Genomic DNA, 24,178 nt, shown 5'->3' on the forward strand with positions numbered 1-24,178 from the left:
CATTTCTTTTGCTGTTTCAATCTATCTTGCGATTCCCTTGCTTCAGTAATTTTGGGTAACCTAGATCCATAGATTGTAGAACATATTGCCTTTTACTCTCTCCCCTTCCAAATTATTACATTTTGGTTAAACTTCTCTCAGATATTATGTTAATCAAGCTGCTCATTTCATTCAGCCTTCTATATTTTAGGGTGTGTGTGTGTGTGTGTGTGTGTGTGTGTGTGTGTGTGTGTGTGTGTGTGTGTGTGTGTGTGTTTGTGACAAAAGCCTTGTTGGCCGAAAGCTCTGTTTCTGACAGTCTTCACGTTGTGCCTACCTGCGACTCGACGTCTCTGCTATATGGTGAGTAGCAACTATTCTTTGCATAATATTGTTGCATTCCACCCTGGATTTTCCATTGCTTAACAGATAACCTTGTTGTTCATAAACATTGGAAAATCAGTTCCGCATTTCACACAAACTTGGTTCGTAAAATGAAACTGAAGAACAGGACAGTCAGATCATTTCTTCTCTATGATCATACAACTGCTATTGTTCTTGTTTGTCTCTGGAAAGTCAGCATTGCAGCATTATTTGGCTTCTCTTGCATATCACCTGTCTTGTCAGCGGGAAAATCTTTAACTCTCCATCTGAATCCCATGGTTGGCTGCCCTGACATCCATCTGACTTTGATGATGAGTAATCACATGGCCAGGGTTGCATAAATTCAGTACATGTTCTCCGAGTCCTTGCACCCTCATGGCTATCATGTTTTGAACAGTCATATGTATCATTTTTTTAACCAGATTCCTTAACCCTTAGCTTTACTTTTGGGATGATTTAAGTTTGTTTTATTACCACAAGACTTTGTGCAAGCTTTTAATCCAAAATCAGTTGTAGATAGCACAGTTTTCATCTTGAACCTCACTGCTTTGTAGTTTAGCATCCTCTTTCATTATGTTGCATCTGACTACAAATGATTTACAGTAATAATCTCTTCTAATAAACTTGCTCTGTGATGTTCAGTCTGTGAATGCAACCTAACCCCCATTGTTCAAGAGCACATATAGTTTGCTAGCATTATTTCTCTTGAGCAGGGTGCATCGAAAAATTAATAGAGAAGATTATTTAGTTATATAAAATAATTGATCTTCAGGTATTACCATTATTAGGGAGAAACAGTAATATAACAGAGATTTCACAAAGACTAAATTTGAGTTAGACGTCATTCAGGAAGCTTCACCAATAGCTCAAATGGTGCTTTGCTGATGTATCGAATTCATGTCAAGTTGGATTGATGGTGCAGTTACATATAATTTGGTAGGGCTTTGAATGCTAAGCTTAACAACAATCTGCCTTGCATTGTTTAATTCATAAATTTCGGGCATATTACAGTATTTGAGAGTTGTAGCATCATGTTTTAGTACCTGAATAGTGTAAAATCGCGTAGTCTCCTTCTGCCGCCAAGTAGTGTGTCAGCAGTGCGCAAGTAGCAGCATTACTGCATTTACTAGGCAGGCTTGTATTTTAATAACTGTTTAAATTTTGTGTCTAATTGTTTGTGCTCTCTGTAGAATAGTTCAGACGTTCTTTGCACAACAGTATTTAGCATGGATAGGGAGTGCGACTGCTGTGTTCGGATGCAGGCTGAGTTGGCATCCCTTTGCTCCCAGCTTCAGGCAGTGTTGGCTTTGGTCACACAGCTTGAGGCTGTTGCTAGTGGGCATCACTGTGGTGGTCCGGATGGGGGTTTGTCGGGGATGGCCAGCTCATCCCATGCATCCCCCGATCGGACTACGGCTGTGGCTGCCCAGGATACTGCCCACATTGAGGCTGACCCCTCACCAGTGGTAGAGTGTTAGGTCATGTCGAGGTGTGGCAGGGGGCGAAAGACATTCTGGAGGGCTGAACAGAAGGCCTCTCCAGTTTGTCTGATGAACTGGTTTCAGGCTCTGTCTCCGGCTGATACTGATCTTCAGCCGGATATGGCTGCTTGTCCTGTTCCAGAGGTTGCCCCTCAGTCTGCAAGATCCGGGCGGTCACAGAGGATGGGCTTACTGGTAGTTGAGAGCTCCAGTGTCAGGCGCGTAATGGGGCCCCTTAGGGATATGGCTGCAAGGCAGGAGAAGAAAACCAATGTGCACTCCGTGTGCATACCGGGAGAGTCATTCCAGATGTGGAAAGGGTCCTTCCGGATGCCATGAAGGGTACAGGGTGCACCCGTCAGCAGGTGGTCGCTCATGTCGCCACCAATGATGTGTGTCGCTATGGATCGGAGGAAATCCTCTCTGGCTTCTGGCGGCTATCTGATTTGGTGAAGACTGCCAGTCTCGCTAGAGGGATGGAAGCAGAGCTCACCATCTGCAGCATCGTCAACAGGACTGACTGTGGACCTTTGGTACAGAGCCGAGTGGAGGGTCTGAATCAGAGGCTGAGACGGTTTTGCGACCATGTGGGCTGCAGATTCCTCGACTTGCACCGTAGGGTGGTGAGGTTTCGGGTTCCGCTGGATAGGTCAGGAGTCCACTACACACAGCAAGTGGCTACACGGGTAGCACGGGTTGTGTGGCGTGGACTGGGCGGTTTTTCAGGTTAGATGACCTCGGGCAAGTACAGAAAAGGCAATAGCCTCAAAGGGTGCGGGGCAAAGTCAGGACATGCGGGGACCAAGCAGCGATCGGTATTGTAATTGTAAACTGTCAAAGCTGCATTGGTAAAGTACCGGAACTTCAATCGCCGATAGAAAGCACCGAAGCTGAAATTGTTATAGGTATGGAAAGCTGGCTGAAGCCACAGAGAAATTCTGCTGAAATTTTTACAAAGGCACAGACGGTGGTTAGAAAGGATAGATTGCATGCAACTGGTGGTGGTGTGTTTGTCGCTGTTAGTAGTAGTTTATCCTGTAGTGAAATAGAAGTGGATACTTCCTGTTAATTATTATGGGTGGAGGTTATACTCAACAACTGAGCTAGGTTAATAATTGGCTCCTTTTACCGACCTCCCGACTCAGTAGCGTTAGTGGGAGAACAACTGAGAAAAAAATCTGGAGTACATTTCACATAAATTTCCTCAGCATGTTACAGTCTTAGGTGGAGATTTCAGTTTACCAGATATAGACTGGGACACTCAGATGTTTATGACGGGTGGTAGGGACAGAGCATCAAGTGACATTATACTGAGTGCCCTATCCAAAAACTACCTCGAGCAATTAAACAGAGAACCGACTCATGGAGATAACATCTTGGACCTACTGATAACAAACAGACCTGAACTTTTCGACTCTGTAAGTGCAGAACAAGGAATCAGTGATTATAAGGCTGTTGCAGCATCCCTGAATATGGAAGTAAATAGGAATATAAAAAAAAGGGAGGAAGGTTTATCTGTTTATCAAGAGTAATAGGAGGCAGATTTCAGACTACCTAACAGATAAAAACGAAAATTTCTGTTCCGACACTGACAATGTTGAGTGTTTATCGAAAAAGTTCAAGGCAATCGTAAAATGTGTTTTAGACAGGTACATGCCAAGTAAAACTGTGAGGGACGGGAAAAACCCTCTGTGGTTCAACAACAAAGTTAGGAAACTACTGTGAAAGCAAAGAGAGCTTCACTGCAACTTTAAATGCAGCCAAAACCTCTCAGACAAACAGAAGCTAAACAATGTCAAAGTTAGCGTAAGGAGGGCTGTGCGTGAAGTGTTCATTGAATTCGAAAGTAAAATTCTATGTACCGACTTGACAGAAAATCTTAGGCAGTTCTGGTCTTACGTTAAATCAGTAAGTGGATTGAAACAGCATATCCAGACACTCTGGGATGATGATCGCATTGAAACAGAGGGTGACACACGTAAAGCTGAAATACTAAACACCTTTTTCCAAAGCTGTTTTATAGAGGAAGACCGCACTGCAGTTCCTTCTCTAAATCCTCGCACAAACGAAAAAATGGCTGACATCGAAATAAGTGTCCAAGGATTAGAAAAGCAACTGAAATCACTCAACAGAGGAAAGTCCACTGGACCTGACAGGATACCAATTCGATTCTACACAGAGTACGCAAAAGAACTTGGCTCCCTTCTAACAGCCGTGTACCGCAAGTCTCTAGAGGAATGGAAGATTCCAAATGATCGGAAAAGAGCACAGGTAGTCACAGTTTTCAAGAAGGGTCGTCGAGCAGATGTACAAAACTATAGGCCTATATCACTGTCATTGATCTGTTGTAGAATTTTAGAACATGATTTTTGCTCGCGTATCATGTCATTTCTGGAAACACAGAATCTACTCTGTAGGAATCAACATGGATTCCAGAAACAGCGATCGTGTGAGACCCAACTTGCTTTATTTGTTCATGAGACCCAGAAAATATTAGATACAGGCTCACAGGTAGATGCTATTTTCCTTGACTTCCGGAAGGCGTTCAATACAGTTCCGCACTGTCTCCTGATAAACAAAGTAAGAGCCTAAGGAATATCAGACCAGCTGTGTGCCTGGATTGAAGAGTTTTTAGCAAACAGAACACAGCATGTTGTTCTCAATGGAGAGAGACGTCTAATGACGTTAAAGTAACCTCTGCCGTGCCACAGGGGTGTGTCATGGGACCATTGCTTTTCACAATATATATAAATGACCTAGTAGATAGTGTCAGAAGTTCCATGCGGCTTTTTGCAGATGATGTTGTAGTATACAGAGAAGTTGCAGCATTAGAAAATTGCAGCGAAATGCAGGAAGATCTGCAGCAGATAGGCACTTGGTGCAGGGAGTGGCAACTGACCCTTAACGTAGACAAATGTAATGTATTGTGAATACATAGAAAGAAGGATCCTTTATTGTATGATTATATGATAGCGGAACAAACACTGGTAGCAGTTACTTCTGTAAAATATCGGGGAGTATGCGTGCAGAACAATTTGAAGTGGAATGATCATATAAAATTAATTGTTGGTAAGGCGGGTACAAGATTGAGATTCATTGGGAGAGTCCTTAGAAAATGTAGTCCATCAACAAAGGAGGTGGCTTACAAACCACTTGTTCAGCCTATACTTGAGTATTGCTCATCAATGTGGGATCCGTACCAGGTCGGGTTGACAGAGGAGTTAGAGAAGATCCAAAGAAGAGCGGCACGTTTCATCACAGGGTTATTTGGTAAGCGTGATAGCGTTACGGAGATGTTTAGCAAACTCAAGTGGCAGACTCTGCAAGTGAGGCACTCTGCATCGCAGTGTAGCTTGTTGTCCAGGTTTCGAGAGGGTGCGTTTCTGGATGAGGTATCGAATATATTGCATCTCCCTACTTATACCTCCCGAGGAGATCACGAATGTAAAATTAGAGAGATTCGAGCATGCACAGAGGCTTTCCGGCAGTCGTTCTTCCCGTGAACCATACGCGAGTGGAACAGAAAAGGGAGGTAATGACAGTGGCACGTAGGGTGCCCTCGGTCACACACCTTTGGGTGGCTTGCGGGGTATAAATGTAGATATAGATGTTTTACCAAATTCTAAATTAGAGGTGATTCTCTTGATCTGCCCACATGCTGTGGGAGTTTCGTAATTATTAAAATGTACTCAATGCTTTCTGTCCTTCAGTACTGCCTGAATTCTTAGAATGTAAAGCAAGTCCATCTATCAGTAATTGCTTGGTTTTTATTCCAAAAATCAGTTTTCTGTAATTATGTATCACTAATCACTTCTGCTGATTTTGTAATCTCTACGTGGTACAATTGAGTAAAATTGATAAATGTGTCAATAAAATGTAGAATACAATTTTATCGTTTGTGAGTTGCATTGCTCCAAAGAGATCCATGTGTTAAGTATGTCATGATTCAGTCATGTTGATTTCACGTTGTGTGATATGTGAAATGATTTGAGTTTCTCTTCCATCATTTAATGTTGCAAGAATTCTGTGTCTCACTAAAAAGTTGTCTTATGGTCATTCTTTGAGGATATTTTTCATCACTGCCAAACCAGTGTCCTACCTTCAAAACAAACAGTACATTCATACTGTGAATTAATGTCTGTGTGTTTCACCCTAGTACCAGATCTGTGTAGGAATACCTTTCTTTCTAAGAACAAAGCTTATACTGCTTTTCATGGTGACTAGTTTTTCATATGGTCATTTGGAAAGCAGCACAGTCTGTTACAGTTTTGAAATGTTATATGTTTTTGATCCTGGTGTTATATTTATGAATTCACTCAATAACAGAGTGACTGTAGTGTGAGGCTGTTATTAGCATACCTAATGTTTTAAATGTTCCCTACATCAAGTTCAAGGATGGCTGCTAGGTATTGTTGTTACAGCTCTTTTCTATGCAATGAATACTTTGTGTCAACATGTGGAATTGCTCCAGGTAATTATTTAATGTAACATCATTAAGTGGAAATTAGTAAAGTAAGCTAATTTTCTAATGTTTTATCACCAAAATCACACTTACGTGGAAAACAATGTTGCTGAACTCAAATGTTTGAGAATATATCTAATATGTGAGTTCTGATTAAAGTTCTTGTTAATATGCACACCCAGGAATTTTGAACAGTTTTACATATTTCCTTTCTCCTGTACTGTACATTTATTGATGATGATATAATTTGCCTTGTACAGAATGAACTTTGTTGTTCCTAAGTGACAGACCATTTACTGACAACCAGTCAATAATACTTTTGATTATCTAATTTATTGCTTCTTCTGTTGTTGCAGCTTTGTTGGGTTTAACTATGATATTTGCACCATTGGCAAAGAGCCCTATTTCTGCTTTGTCAATGTAGGATGGTAGGTTATTTATATGCAGAGTGTAACCAATAACTGTTTACAACATACTACACCTGTGTCAAGAAAGTTGAGCCAAACAATTTGATACAGGACACTTGTGTATCAAATGGCCTACAGGAACCACCTAAGCTACAGCATATGTGCATCACATGATATTTTCCATATTCTCTCACTCTCTTTGCACAAACTATTAGTCCTAGTGAAAAAATGAATATAACCTCATTTGTAGGAAATTTAATGCAGTTTAATTTTGTACTGAAATATGTTTTCCTTAGATGCTGTGGTTTTCGATCAAATGACCGTGAAACACACTCCCATCCCCACACTAATGCCCCACAGGTCAGAATTTTTAGTATGTTGTTCACGGCACTTCCTTCTATGCACTGAGTGAGGTGGCGCAGTGGTTAGCACACTGGACTCGCATTTGGGAGGACGACGGTTCAATGCCGCGTCCGGTCATCCTGCTTTAGGTTTTTCGTGATTTCCCTAAATCGCTCCAGGCAAATGCTGGAATGGTTCCTTTGAAATGGCATGGCCGACTTCCTTCCCCGTCCTTCCCTAATCCGATGAGACCAATGACCTCACTGTTTGGTCTCTTCCCCCAAACAGTCCAGATCCAAAACTCCCTCCTACCACTGTACAACAATTTGTGACTACAAAAATTATTTCCAATAGTCAATCTCTTTTGGACTTCATTAACTGGATAATTACACTGCCAGAGAGCAGAGAGAATATTGAAAATCTCTCACAGTGAATATGTGCTGTAGCTTGGATGGCGATTGTAAGGTGTCTGCATAGAGAGAACAGGAGTGAAGGTCAGCCTTTGGGTGTTCAGAAGAACCGTTGATTCCATATGTTGACAGTATGTCGATGACTGACAGTCATGTCATCATCTTCAGGTGCTACTATATGTGATAATGTGTTTATGTGCTGCCTGGAGTCCATCTGAGTGGAGTCAAGGCAATGAGTATGCATAACAACATAACTTGCAGCACCTGATAAGGATGACTGGGTTGGTCATCAAAATATTGTGCGTAAATGGAATCTGCAACTTGGCTTAACAACCAAAACATACCATTAATATATCATGCCTAGAAAACTTGAGAGATCTAGAACAGGTGTGATCAGAGAAAAGAGTCTTTTGGAAACCCAGTACTAATTTGCCCCATTCAGAAGATTCACCTTGAGGGCTGCAAGACCTATCAAACTTGATCCTTTGTTTTCTCTTCCTCCTCCTTCTCCTTCCTCGTCTTTTCCCTTTTCTCTATGAAGTTGGCACTGTTATACGGTTTTGGTGATGCTTATATGTGGTGACAGTTGGTGGTTGGGTGCCCTTCTTAACACTACTTTTGGAACGGAATTTGTGTGCCCCCATATGTCTGCATCTGCAGTAAACCCCCATGCTCATATTTGAGAATGTTTTCTAAATATTTGTGTAGCATGTATTGGAGGTGGGTTGTGTTTATCAGACTGATATTTGCTTAGTTGGATGTGGAAAACTGTCTAAAAACTACATCCAGGCTAGTCAGCTCACCGGCTCTTGTAATTAATTTATGAGGCATATTCGATCCAGGACAGGCTTGCCTTCCCAAATTCGAGAAGTGACGCTTCAACACTCTTGGCTGTGTGGGTGGGTATTACTCTTGTTTTCTGTCTGTTAAATATGATGTGAATGACTTGCTACCTCATAAGCTGTAACCTTTAAGTTTCTCCAAAGGAATGCTGTGATTTGCACAGTCAAATGGATTAGACAGATCACAAAAAACCCCAATCGGTGAAGTCTTTCCTTCAGGTATTTTAATATATGGTGAGTGCAAGATTGTGCTTTCTGGAGTCATGGAGGTAACTTAAGTGTCAAAGGACGTACAGTGCTGATGGTGGCACAAAGTGGATGCGAAAACATGTATATATGTTGCAGATCAGTGAAAACATTTTTGTTGTTGCTGCTGGTGGTGCTGCTGCTGCTGCTAAACTGTAATCAACTTGACTTGGGAAGCAAGTAAATGAAAGGATAAAGATTTTAATTCCCAAGTAGTTAAGATAGTGTGTACGTAAATTTAGTTAGTAAGTAATGTTATTACAGTATTTAGTGTATTTGTTGAAAAATGTTCTCTCTGAAAACAATTACTAAATAAAATTATAAACATATACTTACCATAAACAATAAAAATTACAGACGGCTTCAATTTATAGGTGGCAGACCTATATGTATACCAGCAAGAAATAAATGAAATATCACTTCTTTCACCTATATCACCAATTTGTAGATTAAAAATGCCAAGTTGCAATGTGATTGGGAGTTCGCATTTAAATCTTGGTTCCCACTATAATTGGCTGGGTAAGGCCATTCACAGGTCAGAAGAAAAGGGCATACCATCCCAAATAGAAGCATGCCTAGTAGATCACTGTGGTGTTTGGAAACACCTGTGGATTGAGAACAGCTTTACACTTTGTTCTCATTAAATCAATGCTCTGTTCCATTGTTTTTTTTGCCCACCTTTTTTTCTCTGAGATTTTTGTGTTGTGAACGTAATGCAGAAAATAGTGCTCCAATGTACAGCTGTTAATTTTATAGCCAGCCGGAGTGGCCGTGCAGTTCTAGGCGCTACAGTCTCACTGTGGTGTTCGGAAACACCTGTGGATTGAGAACAGCTTTACACTTTGTTCTCATTAAATCAATGCTCTGTTCCATTGTTTTCTTTGCCCACCTTTTTTTCTCTGAGATTTTTGTGTTGTGAACGTAATGCAGAAAATAATGCTCCAATGTAAAGCTGTTAATTTTATAGCCGGCCGGAGTGGCCGTGCAGTTCTAGGCGCTACAGTTTAGAGCCGAGCGACCGCTACGGTCGCAGGTTCGAATCCTGCCTCGGGCATGGATGTGTGTGATGTCCTTAGGTTAGTTCGATTTAATTAGTTCGAACTTCTAGGTGACTGATGACCTCAGAAGTTAAGTCACATAGTGCTCAGAGCCATTTGTTAATTTTATAACCGTACAGGAGCTTACATGAGTGTATAGTGAAATGCAGGCCTTTTTTGCCCCCCTCTCCCCACAAAACCCAGTTGCAAGGTTTTTGCAATGATTACTCTAGTAAAATGGTACCTTGTTGAGAGAATGGCTATTTGTAAATAAGGGAACAGTGCTATAAAACAAACAAAAAAACACACACACACACACACACACACACACACACACACACACACAAAAGGATTATCCATTTAGGAAGGGGATATTTAAAAGACTGAGCAATTTGGTGGAGACTGCAAATGATGATAATTCTAATCATAATTTCAGCAGATATTCCTAATTTAATTGCTTGAAAACCAGAGGATTATAGTCACTGATCCTTCTGTTATTACTTTTTATTGTCAGGATCACTGTTTGGTGGAACCAGTACAACTACTACTCAGTCTGGTGGTACATTCAGTGCTGCTGCAGGCCAAGGAGTTGGGCAAACAGGATTTGGCTCAGCCCCTGCATTTCAGAATAAGCCAGGTAAAACTGGTTGTGATTTACTCTAAAGTAGTTCGGAGTAACAGCTGTCTTTGAGAGGGTTCTAGGTGGTAGCGGAGACTTTCAGCCTTTTCATTCCAACACTGTGAGAAATTCCACCCACCCCCTCCCTCCCTCCCTCCCTCCCTCCCTCCCTCCCTCCCTCCCTCCCTCCCTCCCTCCCTCCCTCTCTCTCTCTCTCTCTCTCTCTCTCTCTCTCTCTCTCTCTCTCCCTCCCCCTCTCCCCCCCCCTCTCCCCCCCTCTCTCTCCCTCTCTCTCTTTCTCTCTCTCATAGCTCATTTATATACAGATAATATTGTTTCTCAGTTTAATTTTAGATTTTTGTAGCGTAAGAATATTTTGAATGTTTCTCAAGTATTCAGCCATGTGGTGTTGTCCAGAAGGTGCAATATTGTGATAAGCTGATTTCTTGCCATCTTCAGTTGTTGCTGATGACTCACCCCCATTGGGCATTGCATTTATGTCCCCCCAACTCCTCCACCTCCCCCTGTGCCCCTCCTCCCTCCTGTGGCCTCAAATCAGCTACCTCCAGGTGTGGCCTGGTACAGTGGTGGGAGAAGCACCCCACTGGGGCATGATCCAGTGTCCTCAGTCCCACTGCCACCATTGACTGACAGTTTTCTGCTTGTGGAGCGACAATGTGTCTTCCGTCTTGTCACTTGCCGTGATGGGAGCAGATTTTCACGCAGACTGCTGCCGTGCTTTGATCATGATGAGGCCTGGGTCCCAGTCCTCATTTAACTAAAAACCATTATCTTTATGTATTACTTTGTTGTATAGCTAGACCTCTACAGCCTCTTTTAGAATATTGTTGCAATAATTCTGGTGCCATCACAATTCATGACGTTTCTGTGGGAGCTTCAATTCTCTGCTACAGAGCAGAATTTGTCAGCTGTTTGTTGTCTTTGTGCTGTTTATGCTCCGTGCATCTGTCCTGTACTGTCTGGATAGTCTGATCTACATATATTTTCCAACACTGGCAGGGGATGCGATAAACTTGCAGTTTCAAGAGTCCTAGGTCATCCTGGGCTGACCCCAACAAGGCTTTCGCCTTGGCTGGTGGGCGGAACACATCTTGATGTTATTGTTCCAGAGTATTCTTCTGATTTTTGTCGATATGTTTCTGGTGTATTGGATGATTGCAACCTGACAGCCTCAGCAAGCTGTGGCATCAGCTTATTTGTTCTTATAGCATGTTGTGGTTGCTGTAAACATTTGCGAGGATCATAGTCTTTAGGTGTTTCTATTTGGCAGCCAGACTGTCTTAGTCTAAGATTTCACATGTTCTGTGCACTACTGTGCTTCGGACACCTTCTCATTGTGAAGGAGCATGACAGCTAGAGGTATACAAGTACAATCCCGTATGCACCAGTTTACGGTAGACACTGTTTGTTGTTTTGGTGCAGAGAATTGAGGTGTTGCAAGCAGTCTTGCAGATGATGTTGTTTGTGCAGCCAGATTACAAGCGCACTGTTCACATATTTAAAAAAGCACGAGGGGTTGTAGACTGCTGACTCTAGGGTTTCTTCTTCTAATACCTCCATAGATACAGGGTGTCCATAATTAAAGTTCCAGTTTCAAAGTGCTGTAGAAAGAGAATCAACAATCAGAATGACATCAGATGTGAACAGGATCATATTGGCACAGTAAGTGCATTAACACAAATAATGTCGGCTACAAGTGACAGATGAATCACAATGTGGCGGCTATGGTTTGAGTTGCTACACCATCTGTATTGTTCATTGTACATGACTGCATGTTAGTTAGGGAAGCTCATCAACCATGGCAAGGTCATACCACTTTGGGTGGGAAAAATGGGTTTTTAATTGCCCTGAGTCCAAAAACCACATGAAAAGCAAAATGACATAAGTTTTTGATTGTCCTGGAACCAAAAACCGCATAAAAAGCAAGATGACATCAGTTTCTCTTTGTTGTTAGACTGGCACAAGACATGTTCATTATATTGCCCACTGTTTTCTGCCACAAGTTGAAATTGAGAAACCACATGTTCCGTAAAGACTGCAGTGTCTTGGGGGCACATTCAGATTGTGTTACAAAATGTATGCCTTCAGCTCAGCCACATTCGTAATTTGAGCACGGAACACAATATCTTTCAGAAACCTCACAACCCGAAGTCAACGTAGATGAAGATCAGGTGATCTAGATGACTAGGCCGCAGGGAGATGATGCCTGATAATTCTATCATTTCCAAAATGCCACTGCAGCAGATGCTTCAGTGGCTGTCAGGCTGTGCAAAGTGCAGAAAAGCCCCATCTTGGGTAAAAGTTATTCTGCTCACACATCCATGCTGTTGGAGGGCTGGAATGACTTTGATTCACAAAAGGCTCTCATAGCATTTACTAGTGATGTACAGGTAACAGGACCTGCAGGACTCATCTCCTCGGAAAAATATGCCCTAAGATAAATAATGCCGTAAACCCACACCTCACAGTCACCATTACTAAATAAGGTGGTACTGGTTGATGTGTGTGCAGATTTTCTGTTGCCCATATTCTGCAATTCTGCGTATTGACATGTCTTTGGAGATGGAAATGGGCTTTATCTATCCACAGAATACTCCATGGGCTTTAATTGTCTACTTTGACATGAGAAAAAAGTTCCAGAGCGAATATTTATCTTGCTGGCGAGTCGGCAGGAAGCAACTTCCAACATCTGTGATTTTGTATGGATAGCAGTGCAGGATTTTTTGTAGGATTTTATGCACCATGCTTGCAGGCATGTCCAACATCGGGGCAATTTTTCATCCATTACATGTTTGCACTCCACTGCTTCACCCCTCCTGCAGTACTATGGCCACATCTTTGACAAATGTCAGATCAACTGCTTTCCTCCCTCTGCCACGTTTCATTTCAAAAGAACCTGTCGTTTTGAATTTTGTTATCATTTTCCCCAGACACTTAGCAGACATTGGAGCAGTGCCTTTTCTCATACCCCCAAGTGTCCAGAACTTTTGCAGAGCTACTTAACCAGCAGTGTGTGATCCTTCATGGAGACAGTCACATTGGGTGTCTCAGATTCAAACTGAGGAACAGCTGTGTGCCCCACATCTGTCGGTGTGCGTGTCCTGACACTTATAACGGCACCTGTTGAGCAATATTATTATTATTATTATTATTATTATTATTATTATTATTATTTATTTTTTTGTTCCGTGGTGCACTTGCACATGCACTTGGCGGGTGAACTTCCCCGGATGGGGCCTCCTGGCCAACAATGCAATACACTCGTTTCTATTTTTTTCCTATGCACCAAAATGTGCTGTTCAAATTTGACATCATTCTGAGAAGTGGCTCTCTTTCTACAGTGTTTTGAAACTGGAACTTTAATTGTGGCCACTACTGGTGATACTGGGGAGTCCATCGCCACTCTTGTCTGTTTGTTGGTAGTAATTTTGATTGAACAGAAAGCAAGCTGACATTAACATGAGCTTGAACAGTTTCAGTAGCACTGGCCCAAACTTTTTTCACACAAATCCTAGGTAGTCTATTAAGGGTAACCTTGTAAAGAGAGACACTACATTGAAGCTCATAATGAGGTCTTCTTCACTCAGTCAGAAGCTCCAGAGCTGCTGAAAGACAAGTGCTGAAAGCCTTGTTGGGGTCAGTCAAGATTGACCTTGGACTCCCTGGATCAGGAATCTACCACATCCCCCTACCAGTGCAGGAAAATATATGCAGTCTAAACTATCTATGTGGTACAGAAGAGATCACAGAGCATAAATGCCACACATACAATGAATAGCCAACAAAGGTCGCTGTAACAGGGCAATGCGTCTTCCATAGACATGTTATGATTTGCAATGGCACAAACTTGTTACACTAATCCAACAAACACTTTTTGTGGTTTTGTATACTTACTGGATGGTATGTCTCCCCTGATCTGGGGTTCTGGGTGACTTGTCCAAACTGTTCGACCTTGACTTTTCTAAATTTCACAGAAGTGCAAGCTCTTTGCGGAAAGATACTTTATGTAGTGCATAATCTAACCACATTGTGCCATGACCTTCTGCACCTATTACTAATAATAGGTGCAGAAAGTCATGGCACATAGTGGCTAGATTTATGTTCGCACCTTAAATTCAGTGTGTTAGCCAATCCATTGTGGCGAGGCGGGGAGGGCTCATCATGTGTCCTCAAGGTTGTAGTCCCATGCCAATGCGGGGATTGCATTGCTCATTCCTGAGCTGCAACCTCCCCGTTTATGCTGAGGAGTGGGTGCCTCTCCAACCTGGGATACTGGGACTATGGACAACAGCTCCAATGCCAGGTAGCCTTTGCCGTGGTTGGCTGACACCCATGGGGAGAGCCTCTGAGGAGTGAATGGCATCAGGGTGGGTGATACACAACTGAAAGGATTTGACCCTTACTTTTGTAAATTTCACAGAATTTAAAGCCGTTTAGGAAAGGATATCTTATGTGTGGCATGCTCTATCCCACCATGCACAAAGACCTTATGCACCTATTATCAGACTGGATTATGTTTGTACCCAAAATCCAGCACAGTAGCCAATCTGTTGTGGCGGGGGGTGACGATTTTTGTATATCCTCACAGTTGTAGCCCCCTACCAATACAGTGATCACAATGCCAATGCCTGAGAAGTAACCCTCCTTTCCCATGTATGCCGAGGAGAAGGTGCCTCCCCAATCTGTGGACTGGAACTTCAGGCATTAACTCATATGCCAGGTTGCCTTTGCCAAGGGAGTGTGGTGCCCATGGGGAGAACCTCCTGTGGCGTGGCATCAGGTGGATAATCCACAGTGAAATAGCTCTAAGTCGCCCATACCAGTGGCCATGCCAACACAGCCATCATAGCAGACAGAAAGCAAGATTTTAATACAGAGGATTGTGACTCCATATCATTTGCATCTTTGGCTATGCTGTGGGATGAGAATCAGGCTAGGAGAAATGGAGGTGGACATTTCATCCCTTTCTTGATGTGCTCCAGAACAGAGGGAAAATCTTTTGCAACAATGAAGCCATTGCTTCTCATTGAAAATGCTGAGGGTTGGTTTGGAGAAGTGGTGCAATAGAGAAGATGAGAAATGGATCTTTGTTGACTGAAACATTAAATGCTGCACAATCACAGGCACTTCAAGTGTGCAACAAGTTTGGGGGTTTAACAGAACCATCTCTCCTCATTACAAAGTCAACAGAATTCAAGATATCATCTTCCTTCGAGATCTGATGCAGCAAACAGATGAAGAATACAGTGCTCACGTAGAGTGGTGTGGAAGAATGGTGTGGAGTCCATTTCGTTCATCACATCCAGAGATATCGTAAGACTAACAGGGTGGACAGTGTAGATTTCATTCTAGTCTTTGGTGGAAATCTTTTACCTTAGAAAGTTAATGTAATTGTGTGACGTCAGGCCATATTTTCCTGACCTTGTGAGTTGATTTAGGTCCCAAAGGTTTGAACACATGCCCTCTTGGTGCACTAATGAGGCTACTTGTGGGGTGTGTGCCAGGACAAAGCATGAGGGGAGCCCTTGTGATCAATCCCCTATGTGTGTAAACTTACCAGAATGCCATCTCCCTCATTCAGTGACAGTTTTCAAGAGGGAGAAGAAAATCCAGAAATACAGAATGCTTTACCACCTGCTTATTAGAATGCTAAAAAAAACCTTGAACAACTCCACTTGATCGATCTGATGTCTAATTTTGCAAGCAGTGTATCAAAATCCACACCTAGTGGGATGCCAAATTCTCAAATGGCAATTACTGACCCTAGATGCAAGCCAGTACCTGTTTTTCAATTGAGGGGAGGGGACAACGGCTCCCTTGACCCCTAATCCCACAGCATCAGTGCTGACCACCCATTGGTGCAACTGGAGATGCCTCTAGCATCATCAGGAAATAGAACACCAGTAAGATGCCCCTACCCAGAACAAAACAGACGTGCAGTTTACCACCAACCAGTTGGTGATAGAGCTGTAGGCTGTGGGTCACAGAGGAGAATGGTCCTCTTATATCCCAGAAGTCACAACTGGAAAATCCTTGTAGAAACTAATACCTCACAGTGATAAGAAGGATAAATCGAAAGTTAAACTGAATTCTGCTGTTGTGGTCAGTCCGGCCCCCATTCCGTCAGAGTCCGTCCTGTGAATACCAATGAAGACTCACATTCAGGTGGCACATGACTCAGAAGCAACATAATTTTTACTTATGTTTCCTGTTCACTGCTTTCTCAGACACTAATCTGACATTCCTTCGGTGGAGCTGTAATGCCTACCATCACCACCTGGCCAGTTTCCACCAGTTAATGGTTACTTAATCTGCAGTTAGTGTGGCGCTTCAGGAAACACAATTCTCAGAAATCCAACTCTCTACTATTAAATACAACAGATTCTACAGTAAAAATTGCATTAACACCAAGAGGTTGCCTGGAAGGGTCTACACTTTCAGTGAGCAGGTGCCGCTAACCCCTGTATTAGAAACTGTGGCTGCTTGTGTTTGCCTGTCAGGTAGGGTAACAGTCTGTAATATCTATCTACCTACCTACCTACCTACCTACCTGCCTGCCTGACTGATTTGTACCATATCACAAGCTCTTGGAATTGGTGGAACAGCTGCCTCCATCTTTCCTTCTACTTGGGAGACTTAAATGCCCACAGTCCTCTGTGGGGAAGTGAAAACATACCTAGCAGGGGCCAAATAATGGAATAGTTAATTTCAGAACTAAGAGTCTACCTACTGTAGCTGTACTGGAGCTGTAACAAATTTCAGTGCGGCCGATGGAACTTACTGTCTGCAGCCAAACATCTCACAATTGATCCAAAGGTCTGTCCATGACAACCTCTGCAACGATGACCACTTTCCTATCACTCTCTCTTTCTCAAATGACCAATGGAAGCAGAAGCTTCGATACCTTATTCTTCAGGCCCATGTCGCTATAAATCAGTGCTGTGGTGACCTGGCTATCAGTGTGTGCCAAAGGGCACTCCAATGACACACGTTCCACCTGTCTGTGTAACATTTAATTGCATTCTAGGGACTTCAGATGAAGAAACAATTTTAAACAGAAAAGAATGAGAAGGAGTGTTGGGAACAATATGTATCACCTATGAGAGTTCACACCCCATCGTCTCAAGTATGGACTACAGTCTGCCACATGTGCAACCACCCACCATCCACTATAGTTTCTGGAATCTCCTTCAGCGGTGATGTCTGTACTAATCTTGCAGTCATTGCTGAACGTTTTGTAGTACACTTCGCCAAAGTGTCTGCATCGTAACTTGCTGATTTGGAAGTGCCTAGCAGAGCTGAACTATATACCCTTCTGTGCACAAGGCCTGGAATCTTACAATGTTCCATTTAGTTAATGGGAGTTCCATAACACTTTTGGTGAGTGAGTGTCACGACACAGCTGCTAGGCTCCGTAAAATCCATAATCAAATGCATAAACACATTCTTTGGTTTTTCAATTGCATTTGGCAGGGATCACAGGCATCTCTAGTGCCAGTCTGTTGTGGTCTTCGATCAGCAGAATGTGTGCAATGCAACCTGGCACCATCACTTCTGTCTTCTCTGCATGAGTGTGTCTTCTGGGGCTGCTGACCCAATTATTACCCAGAATTTTGTATCCCCCAGGCCGTTTTGGGTCCAGATAGATCCAGCCCTCAATGACCAACATGTACAGGAAACTGAGATCCCTCAAAGATTGGTCTTGAGTGTAACACTCTTCGACATCACTGTCAGTGGTATCATGAATGGAGTGGAACCCACTGTCTCACTGTCACTGTATGTGGACGACCTTTACCTGTATTACAGCTTCACATCATTGTGCACTGCAGAGCACCAGTTTCTGAGGGGCTATACTGTAAGTACATAACTGGGCCCTTAATTAGGAATGTCAATTTTCTTCCGTGAAAACTCGTGTCATGAACTTTTGTAGACTTGGGACTGCGCACCCACACCCAGAACTTTACCTCGGTAACCAGTTAATTGAAGCTGTTGAAACTTTCAGATTCTGAGATCTTTTATTTGGCAGAAAGTAAACATGGTTACCTGGGGCACAGACCACATGTTTTTTCTGCAATTCACAGTGCTTTGATTTTATCCTGGCTGGACTATGGATATGTTACTTACGGGTTGGCAGCACCATCAGTACTGAGCTTGTTAGACTGCTGTCCATCGTAGGAGTGTGCAGTTGGTGACCGGATCTTTCCGTATGAGCCCTGTAGACTGCCTGTTGATGGAAACCGGTACTCCAACACAGAGGACCAGATGCCAACAACTCTTTATGAGCTATGCAGTCACACTCTGTTAGATGCCTACCCATCTATGTTACTGGGCTCCATTTCACAACCAGCAGTTCAGACTGTTTACGAACCATCCAAAAATTGGTAGATCAATTGGGATACAATTGGGGGTCCTATGCGAGGACCTCCAACTGCCCCCTCTTGTGTGTGTTCATAGAGTTCCCTCCCAGCACCCCCTGTGGTATGCGCACAGTCCTCTGATTTGGGTAGAACTCTTTTGTGGCCTAAGAAAAATGCTGATCTTACCATTCGCAGATGCCTGTTCCATATGGTTCTCCTTGATTACTCAGATTCAATATGCATCTACATAGATGGATCGAAAGTCAGTGAGAGGGTCACTTTTGCTTTTGCACACACGAGGCGACATGGGAAGTATTACCTGCAGACTGCATGCAGTGTATATCCTGCAGAGTTGGTCACCATTATCACAGGCTGTGTGGTACATTAAAACTCTTGCCACAAACAACTTCCTGGTTTGTAATGACTCAATGAGCTGCTTATGAGGCCTGTTCAGTGCTACCTCAAAAACTTTTTGGTTGCTTATGTCCAAGATGTATTAGTTGACCTCCACAGCTCTTGTATGATAGTAACATTCATCTGGTCACCGAGCTACATGGGTATTTCTGGGAAATGAACACACTGATAAATTAGCAACCACAGCAGACAAACTTGAAGTACCAGGCCCAGGCTTATTATTGCAACTGCAACATCACATTTTGAAAACCTAGGATGTGGAATAGCAGGCTACCACAGCTTTCAATAAGCCTAGGGCAATTAAGGGCACCAACAAGGCATGGTATACTTCTCTTCATGCCTCTTGGAAAGATGACTTAGTGACCACTTTAAGAGGACTCTCCCCTCAGTGCAATAGAGGTAGTCCTCTCATGAATGCCCATATTCTCACCGAGTGCGCCCCGATGGCTGATACAAGACAAGCAGTCAACCTGTCTACCTCATTACATTGGATATTTGTGAATGATGTGTTAGCAACTACCAGTGTCCCGTTTCCTGAAGGAAAGCATATTTTTTAACAAAATTTAACGCTTAATCCACCTCTGTGTTTGGTGTCAAGGGGGATTTTGGAGGGAGGGTGGGTGTACCTCCCACTGTGATGTGCAACCTACGTGGTCTCAGGCTACTTTTTTCCTCAGCATGTCATGAATTTTTAAACTTTTATGTATGTATCTTATGTATCTATTTCGGTAATTTGCTGTGTAGTCTGTAAAGTCTGCATTTTCTTGCACCATTTTAGTTGTACTGACTTTGATCACCCTTCTTGGTGTATCTTTCATTGTCCAGCTAGAGTTTTTAACTGCCTGGATATTATCTCACTTTTATCTATCCTTCTAAAACTCCTGTCATGCTCATTTTCAACCATGCAGACATGGTCGCAGATCCTAGAGCGTACAATTCTCCTTTCTTATTTCATATCTTATCGAGGGTCTGATAACCAAGTAGTTTAGTCCTTTTAAACCCTGGATCATCATCATTACTCAAGTATAATCAATGTCAGTGGCTAGTACATGCCCAAGGAACAGCTCCCCTCATATTGCAAGAATTACGTCATCCCCTGTAGAAGGTGTTTTGGAACCCTGAATGTAACGTATGATTACAGCAGGAATCGTGCACAGATGCAAATGATACAGTACAAATTGTTTCGCCCCCTGCAGCCCAGGGGTTGGAATAGGCCTGAGGTCTTCCTGCTTCTTGTAAGATGCGACTAAACAGTCTTGCATATTTCGGCCTTTATGTGATGGTCCACTGTAGGGTTTGACCTCCATTTTTCAAAATATTCCTGAAGAGCGAGCCAACTGGGGAAGGGCACTTTACATGGTGCATCATGCGCTGAGACCTATCGCATCCTTCGTTGACGTGGATCGGCACTTCTGCTCGTTCTCCAACTGATGGGCGAGTGGGCGAGAACACTCTCCTGGATGCGTATTTTTCCATCAACTGTGCAGTATCGTTTTCTACACTGATGATTATAATGGACTTGTTTGCATGGTAGAAACTGATATCCAGCACGGTAGCCAGTCCCTTTTGTATGTTCGAGAGCTGACAGGAAATCTTTCATGACGATGAAGCCTCAATTTTTTGTTGAGCATTTAGAGGACAAGTTTGGGGAGGCGGAGGGCTTGTCCAAACTGAGATCTGGGTCAGTCATGATCGAAATAGCATCCTTTGCCCAGTCATAGGTGTTACTCGCTTGTGACAAGCTGGGGGATGTTTCTGTAACCATCAAGCTCTGTAAGAGATTAAATATGGTCCAGGGTACCCTATTTCACAGTGACCTTCTTTTTCAGTCTGACAGTGAGCTGCATGCCAATTTAGAGTGGTGAGGTGTACATTTCGTTCTGTGTGTTCGCCAGGGTCCGAGAGACAATCAGGTTGCCACCGGTGCCTTCATCTTGGACTTCGAGGGTGATACATTACTCGAGAAGGTCAAGGTGATGGTCTACCACTGTGATGTAAAGCCCTATACCCCTCCCCCAATGCGTTGCGGTGGTTTAAATGCTGGAAGTCTGGCCATATGTCTTCTCGCTGTACTTCCAGCATCACATGTCGAGATTGCGGACACCAGTCACTTCACAAAACTCCATGTGCCCTGCCTCCCATCTGTGTCAACTGCGGAGAGCACCATTTGCCTTGCTCACCTGACTGCAGGATTCTTCAGAAAGAAGGGAAAATCATGGAGTACAAGACCCTGGACCAACTGACCTACACTGAGGCTAAGAGGAAATTTGAACGCCTACATCCTGTACATATGACATCGTCTTATGCTGCCATTACAACTACAACAGCTCCGCCAACCTAAGTCACCTCTCAGAGCCAGAAGACTCCACCTGCTCCTTGATGGTGGAGGGCACTTCCCTGCCTGTTGCTCCTGCACTCCTGCACCACCTACTTTGGGAGCAACCCCCCCCCCCCCCCTCCCTTCTCCCAACCATTGGAGATATCAGTCCCCACTTCAGTGCCAGGGAAGCGTAAGTCTTCTTTGGCTCCTCTCGCTAGGAAGGAGGGATCCCTTGGATCACAACCCTTGTCAGGTTTCTGCTAGTGGGAAAGACAACACCTGCCAGTGGCTGAAGAGCCCAAAAGCAGCTGGTTGTAGGGCTTCACGCTCATCCTCAGTCCCAGAGATTGAATCAGTGAGGTCCTCCCAGCCAGGAATACCCAAGGAGCAGCGAGAGAAATCCAAAAAGAGCACCCACAAGACCAAGGGAATTGCAGTGGCACCCACACCACCACTACCTACAAGTTCTGCGTCTGTGGATCAAGTGAAGATTCTGGTGTCTGCTGAGGGCCTAGATCTTGCTGGACCCTCAGACACAATGGATATAGACTGCTCAGGCAATAAGTCGGTAGCAACAGGTGACACTGAGGCATGAAGTGCCTCATTGGATGTTCTATGCCTTCCCAGTCTCACGATGTCATCCTTCAGTGGAATCGCAGCTGTTTTTTCCACTGCCTGGCTGAGCTACGGCAACTGTTATGCTTTACACCTGCTTTCTGCATTGCCCTCCAGGAAACCTGGTTCTTGGCAATGCGGACCCTTGCCTTCCGCAGCTATAGGGGATATTACAGGAACCGTAGTGACTATAATTGAGTGTCAGGTGGAGTTTGCGTTTATGTCTGTAGTGAAACTGTGCCTCTTCAAACCCCTCTTGAAGATGTGGCTGTCAGAATGATGATGACACAGGAAATAACTGTCTGCAATGTATATCTTCCTCCAGATGGTGCAGTACCCCTGAATTTAGTAACTGCACTGATTGATAAACACCCTAAACCTTTCCTACTTTTGGGAGATTTTAATGCCCATAACCGCTTGTGGGGTGGCACCATGCTTACTGGCCGAGGCAGTGATGTTGAAACTTTACTGTCTTAGTTTGACCTGTGGCTCTTAAATATTGGAGCCGCCACACATTTCAGTGTGGCTCATGATAGTTATTCAGCCATTGATTTGTCAATTTGCATCCCAGGACTTCTCCCATCTATCCACTAGGGAGCACATGATGACCTATATGGTAGTGACCACATCCCCATCTTCCTGTCACTGCCCTGGCATCAGGCCAGCAGATGCCAGATGGGCTTTAAACAAGGTGAACTGAGAAGCTTTCACTTCTGCTGCCATCGTTGAATCTCCCCCACAAGGGAACATCGATGTGATGCTTGAGCAGCACAAAAAACAATACCTTGCTATTTAGGGTGCCCCGGTGAAAGGCAGTCTCTTGGTGGTTGCTGGAAGTCGCTGAAGCAATTAGGAGCATTGGTGAGCCCTACAGCGGCATAAGCACATCATAGCCTTTAGACTGCTCTGTGCCCGCATTTGCCAACTTATCAAATTACAGAAGCAGGAGTGTTGGGAGACATATGTCTTGACCGTTGGGTGCCATACGTAACTGTCCCTAGTCTGGGTAAGGATCAAACATGTTTTCATGTACCAGACCCCAACAGGTGTTCCTGGTGCTAACATAAATGGCGTGTTATCTACCGGCACATTTGCGATTGCCGAGCACTTTGCTGAGAACTATGCTTGTGCCTCTGCAACGGAGGATTACCCCTCAGCCTTTCGCACTTTCAAACCATGGCTGGAAGGGAAAGTCCTCTCATTCACTACAGACCACAGTGAATCCTAAAATGCCCCATTTACAGAGTGGGAGATCCTCAGTGCCCTTGCACATTGTCCTGACACTGCTCCTGGGCTAGATGGGATCCACAGTCAGATGATTAAACATCTCTCATCTGATTACAAGTGACATCTTGTCATCTTCAACTGGGTCTGGTGCGATGGTGTCTATCCATCACAGTGGCAGGAGAGCAACATAATTCTGCTGCTCAAACCCAGTAAAAACCTGCTAGATGTGGATAGCTATCGGCCCATCAGCCTCACCAATGTTTCTAAGCTACTGGAACTGTGGTGTGTCGGCGGTCCTGGAGTCACATGCCTTCCATCAGGGTCGCTCTACCACTGATAATCTTGTGTCCCTCGAGTCTGCCATCCGAACAGGCTTTTCCAGATGCCAACACCTGGTTGCTGTCTTTTTTTGATTTGTGAAAAGCGTATGACACAGCCTGACGGCATCATATCCTTGCCACATTATACGAGTGGGGTCTCCGAGGCCCGCTCCCAATTTTTATCCAAAATTTCCTGTCTCTTCGTACTTTCCATTTCCAAGTTGGTGCCTCCCATAGTTCCCCCCATATCCAGGAGAACGGGGTCCGACAGGACTCTGAATTGAGTGTATCTCTGTTTTTAGTGGCCATTAATGGTCTAGCAGCAGCTGTAGGGCTGTCCTTCTCACCTTCTTTGTATGCAGACATCTTCTGCATTTCGTACTGCTCCACAAGTATTGGTTTGCTGAGTGGCGCCTACAAGGAGCCATCCACAAGGCGCAGTCATGGGCTCTAGCCCACGGTTTCCAGTTTTCAGCTACAAAGTCATGTGTTATGCACTTCTGATGGCATTGGACCATTCATCTGGAACCAGAACTATACCTTAATGATGATCCACTCACTGTAGTGGAGAGATATCGATTCTTAGGACTGGTTTTTGTCACCCGATTGATTTGGCTTCCTTACCTTTGTTAGCTTAAGCGGAAGTGCTGGCAGCACCTGAATGCCCTCTGCTGCCTGAGTAACACCAGCTGGGA

At 43.8% G+C, this 24,178-nt stretch overlaps 1 protein-coding gene across 3 annotated transcripts in view; it reads left to right on the top strand.

The window, feature by feature from the left end:
- LOC124591589 (nuclear pore complex protein Nup214-like) overlaps positions 1-24,178 on the top strand; it is a 130,628-nt gene that overhangs the window by 82,804 nt on the left and 23,646 nt on the right. For 2 of the 3 annotated variants that reach the window (XM_047131744.1, XM_047131745.1), the window contains one exon: positions 10,105-10,227. The exons of the other annotated variant lie outside the window; for it this stretch is intronic. In XM_047131744.1, coding sequence (XP_046987700.1) covers positions 10,105-10,227 — 123 coding nt within the window. The remainder of the gene's footprint in view (positions 1-10,104; positions 10,228-24,178) is intronic. 3 annotated transcript variants of the gene reach the window in all.

Source organism: Schistocerca americana, chromosome 2 (assembly GCF_021461395.2).
Source record: "Schistocerca americana isolate TAMUIC-IGC-003095 chromosome 2, iqSchAmer2.1, whole genome shotgun sequence".
Taxonomy (NCBI): Eukaryota; Metazoa; Arthropoda; class Insecta; order Orthoptera; family Acrididae; genus Schistocerca; species Schistocerca americana.